Source organism: Buteo buteo, chromosome Z (genome assembly GCF_964188355.1).
Source record: "Buteo buteo chromosome Z, bButBut1.hap1.1, whole genome shotgun sequence".
NCBI lineage: Eukaryota > Metazoa > Chordata > Aves > Accipitriformes > Accipitridae > Buteo > Buteo buteo.
In genome coordinates, this window is record NC_134204.1 from 59176653 (window position 1) to 59193196 (window position 16544).

At 38.2% G+C, this 16544-nt stretch overlaps 1 protein-coding gene across 2 annotated transcripts; it reads left to right on the plus strand.

The window, feature by feature from the left end:
* The first annotated feature begins 20 nt into the window (after window positions 1-20).
* FAM174A (family with sequence similarity 174 member A) lies at window positions 21-15553 on the plus strand. Of its 2 annotated transcripts, XR_012648932.1 has the most exons (4): window positions 21-409; window positions 9473-9604; window positions 9711-9823; window positions 15004-15553. XR_012648932.1 is itself a non-coding variant. In XM_075020238.1 (3 exons), the coding sequence occupies exons 1-3, from the start codon at window positions 141-143 to the stop codon at window positions 15023-15025; spliced, it is 423 nt and encodes a 140-aa protein (XP_074876339.1). In that variant the 5' UTR covers window positions 43-140; the 3' UTR covers window positions 15026-15553. The 2 variants fall into 2 exon arrangements, 1 of the variants encoding a protein (XP_074876339.1); XM_075020238.1 differs by lacking the exon at window positions 9711-9823 and having other exon boundaries at window positions 43-409.
* The last annotated feature ends 991 nt before the right edge of the window (window positions 15554-16544 follow it).

The window sequence follows — 16544 nt, forward strand, 5'->3', positions numbered from 1 at the left end:
GGCGGGGCGGGGCGGGCTGCCCGGGCTGCCCGCCGGCGCTGCCATGGCAGCGGCGGGCGCCGTCCGGCGAGTGCTTCCGCTTCCGGCGGTCAGGCCCTGCCGTGGCTAGGCCGCGCCGGGCGGCAGGAAGGGAGGGCGACATGTGGCGGCTGCTGGGGCCCCTGGCAGGGCTGCTGCTGGCTGCCCGTTGCGGAGAGGCTGCGGTGGCGGCTCTTCTCCCCCGGAGTGCCGCCACCGCCTCCCCGCGCCCCACGGAGGTGGCTGGCGGCGGCGCCACGCGAAGCGGCAGCCGCCTGGCCGAGGTGTCGGCGCCGCCCGAGCAGGGCCAGCCCATGACCCAGCGCGCCCTGTCCGTGCTGGTGCTGGCCAGCGCCGCCCTCATCGTCTACTTCGTGATCCGGACCGTGCGGTGAGGGCGGGCCCCGCGCCGGCTGGAGTGCTGCCGCGAGGAGCGGGCGGGCGGGCGGGCGGAGGTGCTGCTGCCCCTGGGGGGCCACCGAGGGGCCGGCGCCGCTTCTGCCAGCGCCGCTCCGGGCCCGCCCGGTTGTGCTGGCTGTCGAGGTCCGCTCGGCTCCTGGCTAGGGGTCGGCGAGCAGGGCCTGCCGCCGTTGCCTGCGGAGGGCGACGCCGGCTGAGGCGTCTGGGAGGCGGAGGGTACAGCCTGCCCGCCGCGTCTGGGCGGAAAGGTGCTCGGTCGGGCTCCGCTCACAGCAGTGATGCCACTCGTCGGCGCCGGGCCTTTCCCGGCGCCCTCCTGTTCTCTTCAAGTGGGCTTGTCGCTACCAACATCCGTCAGTCCACTGGAATTTAATTTTGTACGTTCCGTGGGTTATTTTTGTCCCGTTTGCAAACTTCTGTCTTGCTGAGCTACCGAATTTATCCATCTCCCTTTCTTTGTCAGTAAACATCTTTCTTTTGTGCTTTCTTTTTCAGCAAAATTTTTTTCAAATATTTTTTCAAAATAGAGGATATTTTGCGCCTTCTTAAGGAAAGTGCCCTTAAAAACGTTGCACTACCAGTCAGCTGCATTTATGACTCTCACGGAAACTATTCACTGCATAACTCCACGTGCTTTTACAGTTAATTACAGCGTTTGTCACTGTGTTTTGTTGTCCTTGCAATTTTACTTGCATTCTCTCATGCTTAAACTATGAACTCTTCTAAGCAAGGCCCAAATGTGTGATTATGCATAAAGCACATTCATTATGCAGCAGGTTTTCTATGTACTTTTCACTGTAGTTGGATATACTGGTGGTTAGTGCATCCAGTACTCTCATCACTTATTCGAGGAAGGTAGTGGAAAGAAGGTGGTCTGTGTGGGGCAGTTACTAAGACATGCAGTCCAAGTAAACTGGGATATTCTGATTGCTCCATAGCTCTTACAGATCACTCTTGAGCAGCCTTCAATCTTATTTTCATTAGAATGCATGTCTTGATGATATTATATCTTAAAGGAAGAGGCACAAGTTTTTCAGGAAGAGCGTTTCTCAGTGTTCCTGTTCTTCCTAACAGGACCCTGTTGGATTTGGAGTTCTGAGTAGTACTATGGAAAGGCCAAATAAATAAAGAAGGGAGTTTTCATCTACTGCCATTATTTTCTGGATAAGTGGCAAGTATTTTATATTCTGGTTTTGGCAATAGGAAGGTTGGTGTTCTGCATTTGAAACTGGAGTGCTGTCTTCTAGGTGCTACTGTAAACAGGAAGGTTAAACCTCATGTTGTTATTCTGTAATTCTGCTGCATCTTTCTGTTGCCTCTTCTGAAATTGGGAATAGATGAAGCATATGCTTTTGAATTTGAACTTCTGGCTGAAATACTTTTGGCAATGGTTGTATAAGAAGTTTGAGCTACAAACCTCCCAGTTTCCTTTTGAAAGATTTTCTAAGGACAAAATCATATGAATTGTTATTAGACATAAAAGCTTCAGGGCTTTTTACAAACTTCCAGCTGGGTCACCTACTTAGTGGATGAAGGGAAGTATGGTGGATGTCAGTTTTCTGGATTTTCATAAGTCTTTTGATATTGTCCCTCACAGCATCCTTCTGCACAAGTTGTCCAACTGTGAGATGAGCAGGTACATGGTGTGCTGGGTGATGAACTGGCTGAAGGGCAGAATTCAAAAGGTTGTAGTGAATGGGGCTGCATCTGGAAGGCAGTCAGCCACCAGTGGTGTTCCTCAGGGCTCAGTTCGAGGGCCAGTTCTGTTCAATATTTTTATCACTGATGTACAGGCAGGAGTTGAAAGCACCATTAGTAAGTTTGCTGATGATACTAAACTGGGAGGTGCAGGTGGCCATCACGAGTGACAGGAGGCTTTGCAGAGGGATCAAGACAGATTGGAGCACTGGGTAATGATTAATGGGATGAAATTTAACAAGTCTGAATGCTGGATTGTGCACCTGGGATGGAGTAACACTGGGCACAAGTATACATTGGCAGACGAGTGGCTGGGGAGTAGCCCTGCAGAAAGGGATCTGGGGATGCTGGTTGATGGTAAGCTCAATACGAGTCAGCAGTGTGCCCTGGCAGCCCAGAGGGGCAAGCCTCTGCATTGTGGGGTGCGTCAAACACAGCATAACCAGCCGGTCAAAAGAGGTGATCATCCTGCTTTATTTAGAGTTGGTGCAGCCCCACCTTGAATATGAATACTGTGTGCGGTTCTGGGCACCACAATTTAAAAACAATGTTCTGGTACTTGAATGCATCCAGAGGAGGGCAACCAAGCTGGTGGAAGAGCTGGAAGGCATGTCCTGTGGGGAACAGCTGAGGACTTCTGGTTTGTCTAGTTTGGAGAAAAGGAGGCTGAGGGGCAGCCTCATTGCTCTCTACAGCTTCCTGGGGAGGGGAAGAGGAGAGGGACATGCTGAGCTCTTCTCCTGGGATCCAGTGACAGGATGCCTGGAAATGGCTCAAAGCTGCACTAGGGGAGGTTCAAACTTGACATTAGGAAGCATTTCTTTACTGAGAGGGTGGTCAAACCCTGGAACAGGCTTCCTAGAAAGGTGGTCGATGCCCCAAGCTTGTCAGTGTTTAAGAGGCATTTGGACAATGTCCTTAATAACATGCTTTAACTTTTGATCAGCCCTGAATTGGTCAGGCAGGTAGTTGGACTAGATGGTCATTTTAGATCACTTCCAACTGAAATACACTATTGTATTCTAGCTTAATATATACACCCTCTTCAACTTCTTTTATTCAGAGGAAACTTCTGTAATTTAAAAAAAAAATAGTGATTTTCATTGTTCTGGTAATGACTTTACCTGGAAAATCTAGCTACTCTCTGTTGAGATACGTTTAGCCAAAGCTTTGCCTGATTCAGGAAGTTAGCAATCTCTTCATTTATCAGTTTTATACATTCTGATAAAGTATGACTTTTCTTATTTTCAGAGCCATGTGACTTTCTTTGAAGATGGTGCCCTGAAAATATATTTTCAAGAAAATCTTGTGCAAGCTGATACAACTTTGCTAATGTGGCTAACACATATTTTCTCTCCATATAGGAGATGAATTTTGTTGGGAATGATTACGTAAACTATAGCAATCTCCTGTTGACCGTCTCAAGTGACACTGCTGATGATGCAATTTCTCTGTCAGGAAAAAAAAATAAATCTTTATTTAATTTCTGGCTTTGTATGGGGACTTGTTGTTTGAACAACCTCCTTATACAGGTTGGGCTGCTTGCACCTCTCCTTCTCCTGGTACACCAAGAAGCTTAGTTTGGGACATATTGTTGGTTGTTGTGACAACTGAAATGGACAGTCATAGAGTGGCAGAGGCTGGCAGGCAGCCCTGGAGATTTTCTAGTCCAATTCCCTGCTTATGGCAGGGTCACCTACAGCAGGTTGCTCAGCTCTTGTCCAGTTAGGTTTTGAATATCTGTTAATGATGTAGATTCTACAGTCTCTCTGGGCAACATGTTCCTGTGTTTTACCACTCTCACAGTAAGGAAGTATTTTTTTTCTCTTGATGTTGTTAACTATTTTTTGGTTTTCTTCGATCACATTGGTGAAAAAAGTTTTTATTGTAGTGAAGCCTTAGTCTTTTCTAGAATCCCTTGGAGTGAAGGTCTTTCTTGCACAGACTTGTTTTGCTGCAGTAGCTAATTCTGCCAATTACAATAGAAGTTTTTGGCTTTTATGGGTTTTTATTCTGGTATATATCCAACTTCTTTTATAACAGAAGATTTGCAAAGAATAAAGTATGTAGCACCAAGATCATACGGCAGATCCATCAGAGCTAGCAATAAGAAAATGGAGACACAGTGATGCCTTATTCAGTCTACCAGTGTAATTTTACTGTCTTTTTTACTTCTTAGTTTTGATGCTTACATAAAATACCTTGTGTGTGTGATTACCCTTCATGATGCATAGAAAGGCTAAAGTTACAATTCATACATCCTTTTGGTTTTTCTCCCTATTACTCTGTCTGGAGACTTTTCATTTTTTAACTTAAAGCCTATTACAGATAAAGGTCTTATTCCATGCTTTTATAAGAAGTGCATGCCCTTAAATCTTCAGTCTTTCTGAGGTGATGAGAAAACAGGTGTAGTGGTTGAGGTTAAATAGCTTTTCTTCTTTTTAGAGAAAAGTGTGCTACATAATTTGCCATGCTAAGTCATCCAATATATGTTTCAGTATGAATTGTGTATTATGATTTTAATATAAAACAAATTTCTAGAAAGTTGTTTATAAGCCTTTTGGAGGATGATTACTGAATGTCTTTCATGGGTGTGAAATCTGTAGCTCATGCATGCCTTTTGCAGAAGAAAGGCTCAGTTAACTTCAAGTAATAACTTTGAGAGTACTTTTTGTAATGGACATAGCTCATAGTTCAGGAAAAATGAATTTAGTTTAAAAAAAAAAGCATTAAGGGAGAATGTGAATTAAGTATACCGTATTTTGTAGCACAAGGTATGAGAAAACTTTAGGATGGAACTTTCCCAACCCTGGGTCAAGTGTGGGACAGAAAAAACTTAGTTCTGTCACACAGGCTGTTACTGAACTCTTCCATGATGTTTTTGCTGAGCTGTGAGTGTCTCCCATAACTTATCCACCTATTTGAAAGTAGTCTGCCTTTGCAACTATTGAGCAAGAAAATCTGAGTTTCATTTTTGAGAAGGCATGTACTGTCCCATAAGTAAGATTTGTCTGCAGGTCAAGGTGATAGGAGAGCTGCAGTTTCCTTGGCACATACTTCTCGGAGTCCTCTAAAATAATTGTGAAGCTGAAGAGTGATGAGTTGAGGAAGTTGGCTTATCGTAGAGTTTACTAACAGTAAAAAGGTTCTAGTAGAAACACTTTACCTAAAAAGACAGGGTGATTAGCAATTACTACTTTATTGAACTGATCTTGTTTAAAGTGTTTGTGGTTTGCTGCAAGTGTATTACCTTACACCTGGACAAATTACGATAGTGTAATATAGCTTGTTTGTTCTCCTCTTATATAGGTGGAAGTGACTACAGGAAAATGTCATTTTGTGCTAAGATTTCTTGTTAGCATTTAGAGACATTTATATGTTAAGCTTGCAGTTTGCAATGACTATACCATATATGATGTGTGTAATCATGATAGAAATTCTATATATATATTGTGAGTCCTGGTCAATCTTTTATTAATCTAAGTAATTATGTTAGGCCAGTGTTGCTGTATTTGTCAGTCTTAGTTTAAGAAAATGTACTGCTGATTATGCTCCTAGAGTGGGACTTTACTCATGGCACTAATACAGCATGGATTTATCCCAGCCTCTTAAATTTAAGTTTCTTGAATTTGCATGGAGTGGAATCATCTAACAGTAGAATGAGGAAGTCTTGAACTTTTTGGAAAGCATTTGCAGACTTGATGAATAGCACTGGCTTCTTTGTGTGATTATTAGCACTGAAAAGCCATCTTGTTTGAGGAAAAAAAAAAATTATTTTCTTTTTGTTTCGCTAGGTTTTGCCAATGGAGTGTGAGTTTTTTCACTCTGGTACAGTCTAAGGACAGAGTAGGTTGTTTCAGGCTGCATTGAAATCTCCTTTGTTCAGGACTTCGTAAAACAAGGTGAACATTATTTAGAGGCTGTTTAAGTTAGATCAGTGTATAAGCAGTCATTATCCTGCAAATCCTACAACACTATGTTCTACACAGAAAATACATGGAAAGATCCTTGGAAAAAATATCTTTACACAATTATTATGCTAAATTAATGTTCTGGATGGAGTTAAGGACAAGTATTGCTGTGACCCTTTTACTTGGTATCAGGCTCAGGTAAGAATTGTTTGAACCGTTTTATTGCTTGAAAGAAGTTTGCCTCTTCTAACTGAAGTAGCATTTGACAATGAAAATACCGCAGTTTCTGAAGATATACTCTATCAATGTGTTGATGCAATCAATGAGTTGTCAAGACTTTGTAAAAATGAAAATTCTTGTAAAGGTACCTTTGCCTGTTGCTTTTTGCTTTTTAATGATTCTTCTGCCACTGTTTGGTGCAGACATGTTCAGAAGAGGTTTGTATATGATAACACCAGATGAGCATTCAAAAAAACTTAGGGCTATGTAATAGAGAATACATTTTTGTACAAGGAAGTTCTGGGATCTAATCTAACGTTTAACTGCCTGAGATGACTGAGATTTTGAAATTTTTGTCAGCAGTCAGTTTTAGAATTGTATCCCCCCTGCTCCCCCAAAAGGAGGTTACATATTATGTAGTAACAGGTTTTTACCTTACTCTGTGGGGTTTTTTAACCCTTCCCACCCTCCCAAGTCCATTGCACTGGATGTTCTTGAAACTTGACCTGTTGTTTTGCTTCAGTTCTCATTTTATTAACATACTTTCTGCCTTTTTTTTTTACACCAACGTTTCTTAGTTTCTGTTATTTAGCTCTTCTCTTAGTTTAACAGTCGTCTTATCTATGCTGTCTCTGACATTAGTTAGGTAATACCTGTTCGTATTTGCTTGTGGATTCTTCTACTGCTGTTAGCTGTATTTGAGGAAGGATTGGGACTGAATATATAGAAGTTTAACATTAACTTTTTATGTACTTTTAAATCCATTTTTATTACTTTATCTTATTAGACCCCAAGGTATCCGTAGTAACTACAAAGATAAAAATTATTGCTCTTAAGTTCATAAGAGGCATAGAGAGCGGTACTGACTTTAAGGAAATTTGGATTTTGTCCTAGGTTTTCTTCCTAATGGTCACAGAGTAAAAGATTTTAAGTTAGTTTTTGTTAACACTCATGACACTGCTCTAGTGTCATAGTTATGAACATACATGCATGTTGCGTAAGCATCTCCAGTATTCTTTTAGCTTTAGTCTTTTGACTAATCTGTATACAGAGAAACTTTTTGTGTCACAAGTAATTCTTTTATCCCTTCTTCAACAGCATTTGTTCGAATTTAGAAATTTGTGCCAGCCTTGTGATAAGTTTTTTTTGCATTATCTGCAATCTGGACATTTGCTGTTACTGTCTTAGGTTATTCTTGACTCACACTCACAGCTCACTTTCCTTTTTACCCCATTAATGAGATTGACAGAAATATTGGCTATACAAATAGCATGAACTGCCTCTCCTTCATTTCCTATTTTATTTGTGTTCGGAATTCTTTCTAGTCTGCTAGAATATCTGGGAGTGCTTGTCCTAGAGCCAATTGCTTAGCTTCTACTGTAGTAAAAACAAAACAAAAGAAGTGGTATGTGTGAAACAACCATATTGTTCATCACACTTTCCTCTTAAAGCTTTAAAATTTTCTCATACTTGGTGCTTTGAAGTATACAACTTCTTTCTATGTTGAGGACTAAAGGCCAGATGAAAAGAAGGAAGAAAATGGAAGGTACTTTGTCTTGAACCAATAGGTGAAATTTGCTTCTTTGTTATTAGCCTTAGCTTTAAACAATAAAGGTAGGTACTTTAAGTTGTGTTAAAACACTTAAATGCTTGGCACAACAGTTGCTGCTGTTTCAAATCATAATGTAGGGCAGAGGAAATGATCATGCTCATTATTTCTTTTTATAATATCGAAGTTGGAGCACTTTGTATTTTATCCTACATCCTTCCATTTTATCCTTCCCATCCTAACAAGGTTACATTGGCTTCTCAGTTCCAAAAGGACTTTTTCACTGGACTATAGTCTAAACCAAGACTGGATGCCGCTGTGTGTTCTTTCAAAGCTGCCCTGGTGTGAAACGGTGAATGCTTTTCCAAGAAGCATATTAAAAAAAAATTATTTAAGCACACCAGAGTTCAGGACAGAAACTGAAGCTGAGAGTCTTGATGTCATATTTGACATCTCTTACAAGGTGGTTAAAGTGGTGCCTCAGAGTTGATTATGCACAGTATGGTAATAGTATAATATATTATACATAGTATCATAGTACATACTATAGTAGCATATGTTATACATAAATAATCTTTTTTTATTATTAGCTCTGAAATATCCAGTGTTGAACTTCCTGAATGTTGTAGGCACCTTTACTAGGTGCACCTAGCTTGGATTTGTAAATTCTCGAGTTTCTAAAAGGAAGGGCTACTGCCACCTTTGTGTTTAGCACCGAATGCCTAGAAAGCATATTCTTTTTATTTTAAGTCCAATAGCTTTCATGTAGCTGCTGTTTGCTAGTATACAGTAGCTGAAAGTGACTCTGTCAGCATTTTGTAAAGATGGCTTTGCATAGTTCTTGCTGAGTGGCTAGTGGTCCAAGTTCCCAATCCTAAAAGACTTGAGCAAGGTATATTCGATGCATATAGGAATACTTCTGCAAAGCCAAATGGAGCAGTTTAGTGTGCGTGGGGCTCACATGGGACCCAGGCCCACACAGAGAAGCCACGGAAAGTAGGAAAAGCTGATGCAAACAGTCTGTTCATCTACGATAAGCACTGTGTTTAATCCTGAAATGTGAATTACTTCTGCTTCCTTCCATGTTTTGTGAAGCATACAAGACATTGATTCTACAAGTTCTTTCTTATTCCAAAGTGTAATTATAAATATTTTTGACTTGATAGTATAAAAGACTTCACAAATGATAATAAAAAGTTTCAATGTCACCCATGACTGGTGTTACGTCTTTGCTAAATCTTTGTTGAGTTTCTCTTTGATTCGATCTGCTGTTCTATAGAGATGCATAAAACACATAGAGAATATGTGGCAAGACAATTTTTTTTCTCATTGTAGGATCTGCTAGAAGTATGCTTTTGCATGTATTTTTACCTGGCTCTTGCATTTAGCTGCCAAGTCCCTGTATAGGCTTTTTGAATTCACTACAGTAATTCTGTACAAAACTACAGATGACATTTTTATTGGCCTTAATAATTTCGTTTAAACTCTTGACACTTAGAATTGTCTGACCTCTGAATTTCATATTACATACAATAAGTTTTTTAAATTTATGTTAAGTATCAATATAGCTGTATTTTAAGGGATAGTTTTCTTGTGTTGTTGGAATAGAAAACAAAGAAGAACTTATAGAACTTAAATGTTTTAAAATACATTTCAGGCTCAGAAGGCGACACAGAAAAACTCGAAGATACGGAGTTTTGGATACAAACATAGAAAATATGGAGCTGACCCCGTTAGATCAAGATGATGATGATGATACAACACTATTTGATGCCAATCATCCTCGAAGGTTTGTATATAGAAGCCAAATGTACTTCTAGCAATAAAAGTGAAGGAGTATGGATGATAAGCATCTTCACTGAGAAGGCTCACTACTGTGTTTCATATGCATGTAGTTGGAGAAGGGATGTCAAGATCACTTGAATTTTAAATGGGCAAGAATTTAGTGGGCAAGAAGATAAACACCATTTGTCTTCAGCATGTGAGTTCCAGAGAAATGGAGAGGAAGGTAGGATAATTTTGTTACAAATACAGTGTCATTATTGAAGCTTATGTTAAAGTTGACAACTATCTCTTACCTCTTTTCTTTTTATTTTTTATTTTGGAGATTCCTCAATTTTTCCTGTTTATTCTGTCCTATGAGTTTGTCTTCCAGCAGCTTCATTCTGCTTTCTCATTGCTAAAGTAGTCAGCAGTTAGTTGATGATGATCCTGCACCAAGTTTTAGATTTGGTACTGCTGCATAGAAAGGTTCATATTCTTAAGTCACTCTCTGAAACTATATATAGATACAGGAAAATTTTCTTGTATTTCCTTATTGTCCTTACACTTAAACATTATGATCAATTCAAACTTAAACTTATGGAATTCAAACTTAAAAAAAAGTTTTCTTACTGAGTAATGCCATCACACTACACCTGCAAAGACATAGTAAAAAATTTGATAGAATTATCATCATCGTGAGGACTGCTGTCAAGTATCAGAAAAGATAAAATGGTGAATTCTGCCAGTCACAGCTAGTAATTGATTCAACAGTGTTTAATGTGAAACTGAATTAAGTCTCAAGCAAAACAATTCAACAAATGCAATACATGATGTCTCAAATACATGATGAATTAAAGTATTGGAGTAGTAAGTCAGATGTTCTGGTGTTTATCAGGAAACAACTTTGGATGCAGTTCTGGAACTTGAAGTGAAAGGTTCAGTCTTTTTTAACTTTGTGTCCTTAGGGGGAATCTTTCAGATTAAATGTTTTTCATAAGTCAAAGTCACTCTTTCCTTTTTTTCTCCCCCATACATTAGAAGAAACTGGTTGGAATATCTCCACTTACCACTCCCCTGTATTAGAGAGTCATGTGGCCCTTACAGTTACCCCATGTTACTAGACTTGTTCCAGTATAAATTATGCCTATTATGTAATAGGTAATTGTCACATTATATCCTAGAATTCCTTGTTGTCTTTCTTTGATCTTTTAACTTGTAACTCAGCATACTTATTAGACTGAGGTATTTGATAACCAGTTAACATGATACTCCTCATAAATGTTTGTTTACAGGAGTATCAAGTAACCTTTTTACTAGGAGTGAACATGATAATATGGCTAGTCATCATTAACAAACAGTAGTATACTATTAACAATAGTATTGTATTCAAGTGATAGAGGTTACTTCATGCTTTTTGTATGCTTATTTGGAGATTAAGCATGGTTGTATTTGTTGTTAAATTTCAAGGAGTTAATTATGTCTCAGAAGCCATATTTTATCTGAAGGGACTATATTCTTACGTTAAATAGGTATATGCACTGTGTCTTCTAGCACAGAGGAGGCTGTGTTAATAAGTGGTATTTAAATATGTGTCTTACGCATGTAGATAGGTGTTTTGATTTTTTCAACTGCTTATAATAACTTCCAATTTACCAATTTTGGGGAGATTATATTAAGCTTTCCAGACACTGAAATGGCAGCATGCATTTTTTTAACCCTACTTTTTTACCTTAGTAGGTTGCTGTCTGAATTTAATTCATTCTGGAGATAAATCTAAAATTTGTAGCTTGAAGCTTACTGTATATTAAGATAAACAACATTGTGTTTTTGAAGTCTGAAGCTACAAAACAGCCCCAAAGCGTCAAAGTAATTGTGTCTGTGTCTTTAACCTTCTTTGTGTACCTTAAATAGAAGCAATGAAAACCCTAGAGGGAAAGTTGACTAAAATAATATTAGAGGTTTTCAGAGGGCACATTTCTGATTTATTTTTTTTTCCCCCTGTACATTTCTAAACATTTCAGTTTGAGGGAGAAAAAGGTTTCATTCAAGTACTTTACTGTAGAAGTAGCTAATATGCACAGTATTTTTAAATGGTTACAAATCCATTTTGCAATCATAGTCTTGCAGCGGCTTATGGAGTGACAGAAGTATGTAAAGCAGATAGATACTGTTCTTACAAGGTTTACATACTTCAGTTACTTCATTCTTGGGTATTTCATTCTTGTCCCTGACAGGATGTATAAGGGCAAAAGAAAAGTGAAAACAGTAAGAAAAGGAAGTATGGTTTAGACTGAGGTCCTTATTTTTATTTTACTTTCCCCTTTTTGCCACACAAATATTCTTGGGTGATGCTGGGGTGTATATATGCTTGTTGACTGCCTGTCAATCTGAGAGACAAAGCTGAGGACTTGTAAAATCTAAATAGAGCTGTACCAAGGTTCCTATATATTTCTATCATGGTTATTCAATCAGGTAGAGCATACGCTATTCATTCCCCTTCACAATTTATCTCAAACTCATACTCAATGAAGTGGTTGCCTTACAGATTGCCCTACCTCTGGTCCCAGTATGTATTTTGTCAAATTATGTCCTAAATTAATGTTTTTTCCACTACACTTTTATGGTTCTGTGGTTGAAATTAATTAGGTTTATGATGAAGATATTAACTTGCATTAAAGCAAACTCTTTATAACTATAACCAGCAGCCTTTGAACCACACTTGCCCTTAACTGTGATAACTACAAAAAAATTCACATTATTAGTGTAGTAGTTGCGAACAAAAACAAAACACACACCAAAAAACCCCTGTCCTAATTTCCAAATACTCAGCGCCTCTTTAAGTTGAAGTACTGCAGCAAATCATCATTTAGTTTAGCTATACCAGGCAATTTGGAAGTATTTGAAAGTAAATTACTGATCCAGACCATTTTAAAAATAGTCCTTTGGGTGACGTGATACAAACAGTTTGAATACAGTAGTAGTGTTTCATGTAGCTGATGGCTTAGCTATTTTAAGATAAATCAAGTATTTATTTTAATAGATACAGTTCCTCACACAGTGTGCTATCTTGTTGATGAAAGAACTTCTGCTAGATAAGTAGTATTTGATTTTAAAAGCAGCAGCTACAGCTGAAAAAGTAATACCTGATGTTTTGATCTAGAGTCCAAAGAGCCCAGAAAAAGTGGAGAGAAGTGGCATGTAATGTTTGAACACATCATAGTCTGGAGTAAATAGATTGATGTAACTTCTGGTGTAGGCATACCTTTACTTCTGCGCTATGGGGCTGCAAAATGACCTAAAATTTGACGTTTGCTCACAGAAGAGATGATAATGTCAACCTTTTGGTCAAATTGCAAGAAAAGTAATTGTATTGGAACAATTGAGTGACCCAACCAAACTTAATTTCAACACATTTCTGTTAGCTTGCTGAGGAAAACTGACAAAACGAATGAGAAGTAATAACTTCAGAAGAGAATAACTATACATAATAAAGGAAGGAGATGTTACTTTCTGAGCTATCTTGAAACAGAAGTAAGTGCTTAAATTAACAAAGTCATTATCTTGATATTGGGAGCTTGTGAAAACAAGGACTTCAGTTATGTTTAGTCAGTAATGCAAACATACTCTGTTTATGTATGTTGAGAGCTTGCTGTGTTCTGCTTTATGGGGAGAAGCTCTCAAAATTTTAAAAGTTACTTTTTGTCTTAACAGTGTTTATATGTAGGAGGAAGACAGTGCTGAACAATGTGAATGCACTGCGCAGATCTCTTTAGAACAGCTTGATAAAATACTGTCCAAACTTTGCAAAGCAACGGAATTGCTGGGAGAGAAGTTTGAAAACTAGTGTAGAGTAATTTAGAAAAAAAAAAAAATCCTTAATTGGGAATGTACTTTTTTCATGTAATTTCTTTCCCTGTGTTTCAACTAAGTCTTTTGCATCTCCTTTGAAGCTTATTAATCACTCTTCATGTCACTGCTTAACAGAGAATGACCAAAGGGAGTAAAAAATGCATAAGTAATCAGACTCACTGAGGACAACTTGATGATAGTGGTACTCAGATATTCTCAGGAGATGTCATTACACTTTGTCCTGACATTTGCAGAATTCAGAGGTATGCTTGGTTGGGTTTTTTAAGGTGGTATAAATAGCAGTCAGGCTTGGAGCAACTAATTAGGAAACAAGGAAGAGGGACCTTTAATGGTTTTGGGGTTTAGTCCTTTGTTAAGTAAATCACAGTTGCAGTTTTTCTTAACTACAGTCAACAGTGAGCTTATTCAGTTCATCAGTTTCTTAAGCTCATAACTTAAAATGGAAGGCACTAAAAAACTAAATGCAGTTACAGGAAATTCTAATCTACGTGTTCTGGTGGGTTCATATACATTTGTTATGGACAACAAATTATATAAGTATTGTTTTATCTAGCAAATAGTTGTCTTTTTTTCTTCTTTCTTTGTGATCTGTTAATAGGCTGAAGTAGTATCCACTCTTCTTTCATTTTTGTTGACTAAAACAGTTGAGGTCTTTTCTTTTTTTAAGGTGATACTCTACAGCACAGTATGCATATGTTAGAAATCCTTATAGGCTTGTTTGGGGTTAGCTGGTAAGTCTGTTTGACTCTTTCTAAGGTTAGGCAGAGAAACTGTCTTTTTTCCTAAAACCACCATGGCAGTGTTAGTATACTGGTGTCCTGAAATGGTTATTACTTCAAGTGTTACTGTTTTCTTTCAGAGCTATATCAAAAGAAGTCCACAGTGCCTTCTGTAACATAGATACAATTTAAGTGTACTCCCACTGTTGTCATCACCCATGTCACTAATCTCTGTGCCTCTTCAGTTTTGGGCAGCTTACCTGAATGGGATGTTTTAGCCATTTTGTTCAGTAGCATACTATTAAATGTCAAAATTTGAAATTCTAACCTTTAGTTTCTCACCATGCAACTTTACCTACATGTCAACTGAAGTATAGTATCCTAATATCATGTCCTTGTTTTTCAAAGGTGTATCACACTAATAGTTTACAATCCTCATTAAATCACTTTACACACAAACTACTTGCTGTACTGCAAGGCACAAGGAAAAGCACTTACTCTGTTTTTGATAGCATTCCAGTTACAGAATGCTACCAAGAGTTACCAAAGTTTGAATAGGAACTCAGGAGCCTTGGAAGTTCAAAAATATATCCAACATGGTAAAAACCCAGGGTTTTTTGTAAGTCTCTCTATTTGGGAGGTTTAAATGGATGGAGTTTTATGGCACTTTGCTTCACAGTAATATGGTAACTACAAGTTTTTACAGGCAAATTTAATAATAAAATGTTACATCTCTGTGGGTTTTTTAGTAATGTTTGATCTTCAAAAAATGTAGGCTAAAGTTCCCCTTGAAACAGGGTATTTCAGATTAATGCATCTGTTTCTTCTGTTGTAGAGAAGTACGTGCCTTTCAGTGAAAGAACTTAATCTTAGAACCAGAGAAGGAGGCTGCTTCATGGGAGGAATAAGAAGCAAGAGGTTATGCAAGTTGGGGGGACTGATTTAATTTTTGTATATTATGGCATCCTTAATTTGTTGCAATGAATACTGTATCATTTTGTTGTACCTTTTTGTATATAGAGGATTCTAAATGTAAAGCCTACAGAAGGAGAGTGCATTAAAATGAAAACCTGTTTGAAAGGGAGATTACTTTTAAAACAGGGTATTTTTTGCTTGTTACAAATCTTGTATGCCGTAAGTGTGGTATACAGTTTTTCTACAGTAATTTGGAATGTTAACAAATTTTTTTGCTGATATTAAATTGTAAGTAAGCATATCCTCTGTGGACTCCTCAGAATTGTTAGAGCGTGATTTTAGTTGAGGACATGCTTTATTCCTTACAAATAAAAAGCCAAACTACTGCCTTTTGTGTTGAGACTTTTTTTTAAACTGAATTTAAAAGTTTTGTATAAACTGTAGTGAACAAATAAAAACTGTTTACTGTCTTCCTAGCATTTAGTGTCATACTTCAACACTAGATTTTAAGGATGTTCATATAATCTTGTAAAACACAGTACTGCAACATCTTTTTGCTGTTAAGACTACTGATTACAACTGAGTCAATTTTTTTTTGTGAGGCCCATTTCAACTTGTGTGAACAGTTGTTGCTTACTGACTTCAGGGTGCTGCTGGTGTAGTCCATGTGATGTTGATGTTCAGACCTGTGGTAAAGCAGAGATAAGCCTTTGGGTAGCCTTGTTTAATTTTGTGCTCTTTAAACAAGCTAGGTCAACTACTAAATTTGCTGTAACTTTAAAATGAGAAAGTAACATCAGAAGTAGCTGTTACTGTGAAATGTGCAGTAATATTCACATGAATGTAGTTGGCTTCCAGCAATTACATTTATTTTTGTTAGTGCCATAAAAATTAAAAGAACAAGCTTTAAGACCTAGAAGACCTAATTTTTTTAAAAATGTGTTGAAGTTTCCACAGGAATCTTGATAATGCAGACAAAATGTTCAAATTCCAGTTCATTAAAATTACTGTGTAAATGTATTGCTAATTCTGTATGTATCTAGACATAAACTTGCTATAGCAGTATTGGTGGGGCTGGCTATGTTTCCTGAAAGTTCCTGTCTTATGGGCTATGGGGAAAGAGGGATTATTTTTCCTGATCCTTCAGTCCCCTCTCGCTGTTTGAACAAAACTGGAATACTTATTTGTCTTTGAGGTTATTTCTACAGTGATGGGGTGTGGAGGGTGTCTGTGGTAGACTTTTTTAACTCTGTACCAGCCAGTTTGCTGTATTAAAACCTACTTACTTGCCCTAGTAACAACTCAGATGAGGTCTGAAGTAATGGATGCCAACTCAGCCTCCCAAGGTCATTTTCATCTACAGTTGCCCATGTGCCACACACGGCTAGGAAATATATTGTATTTACAATAGATGCAAGTCTTTATTTTGCTTCCTCTCCTCTTGTACCCAACTTTTTCTGC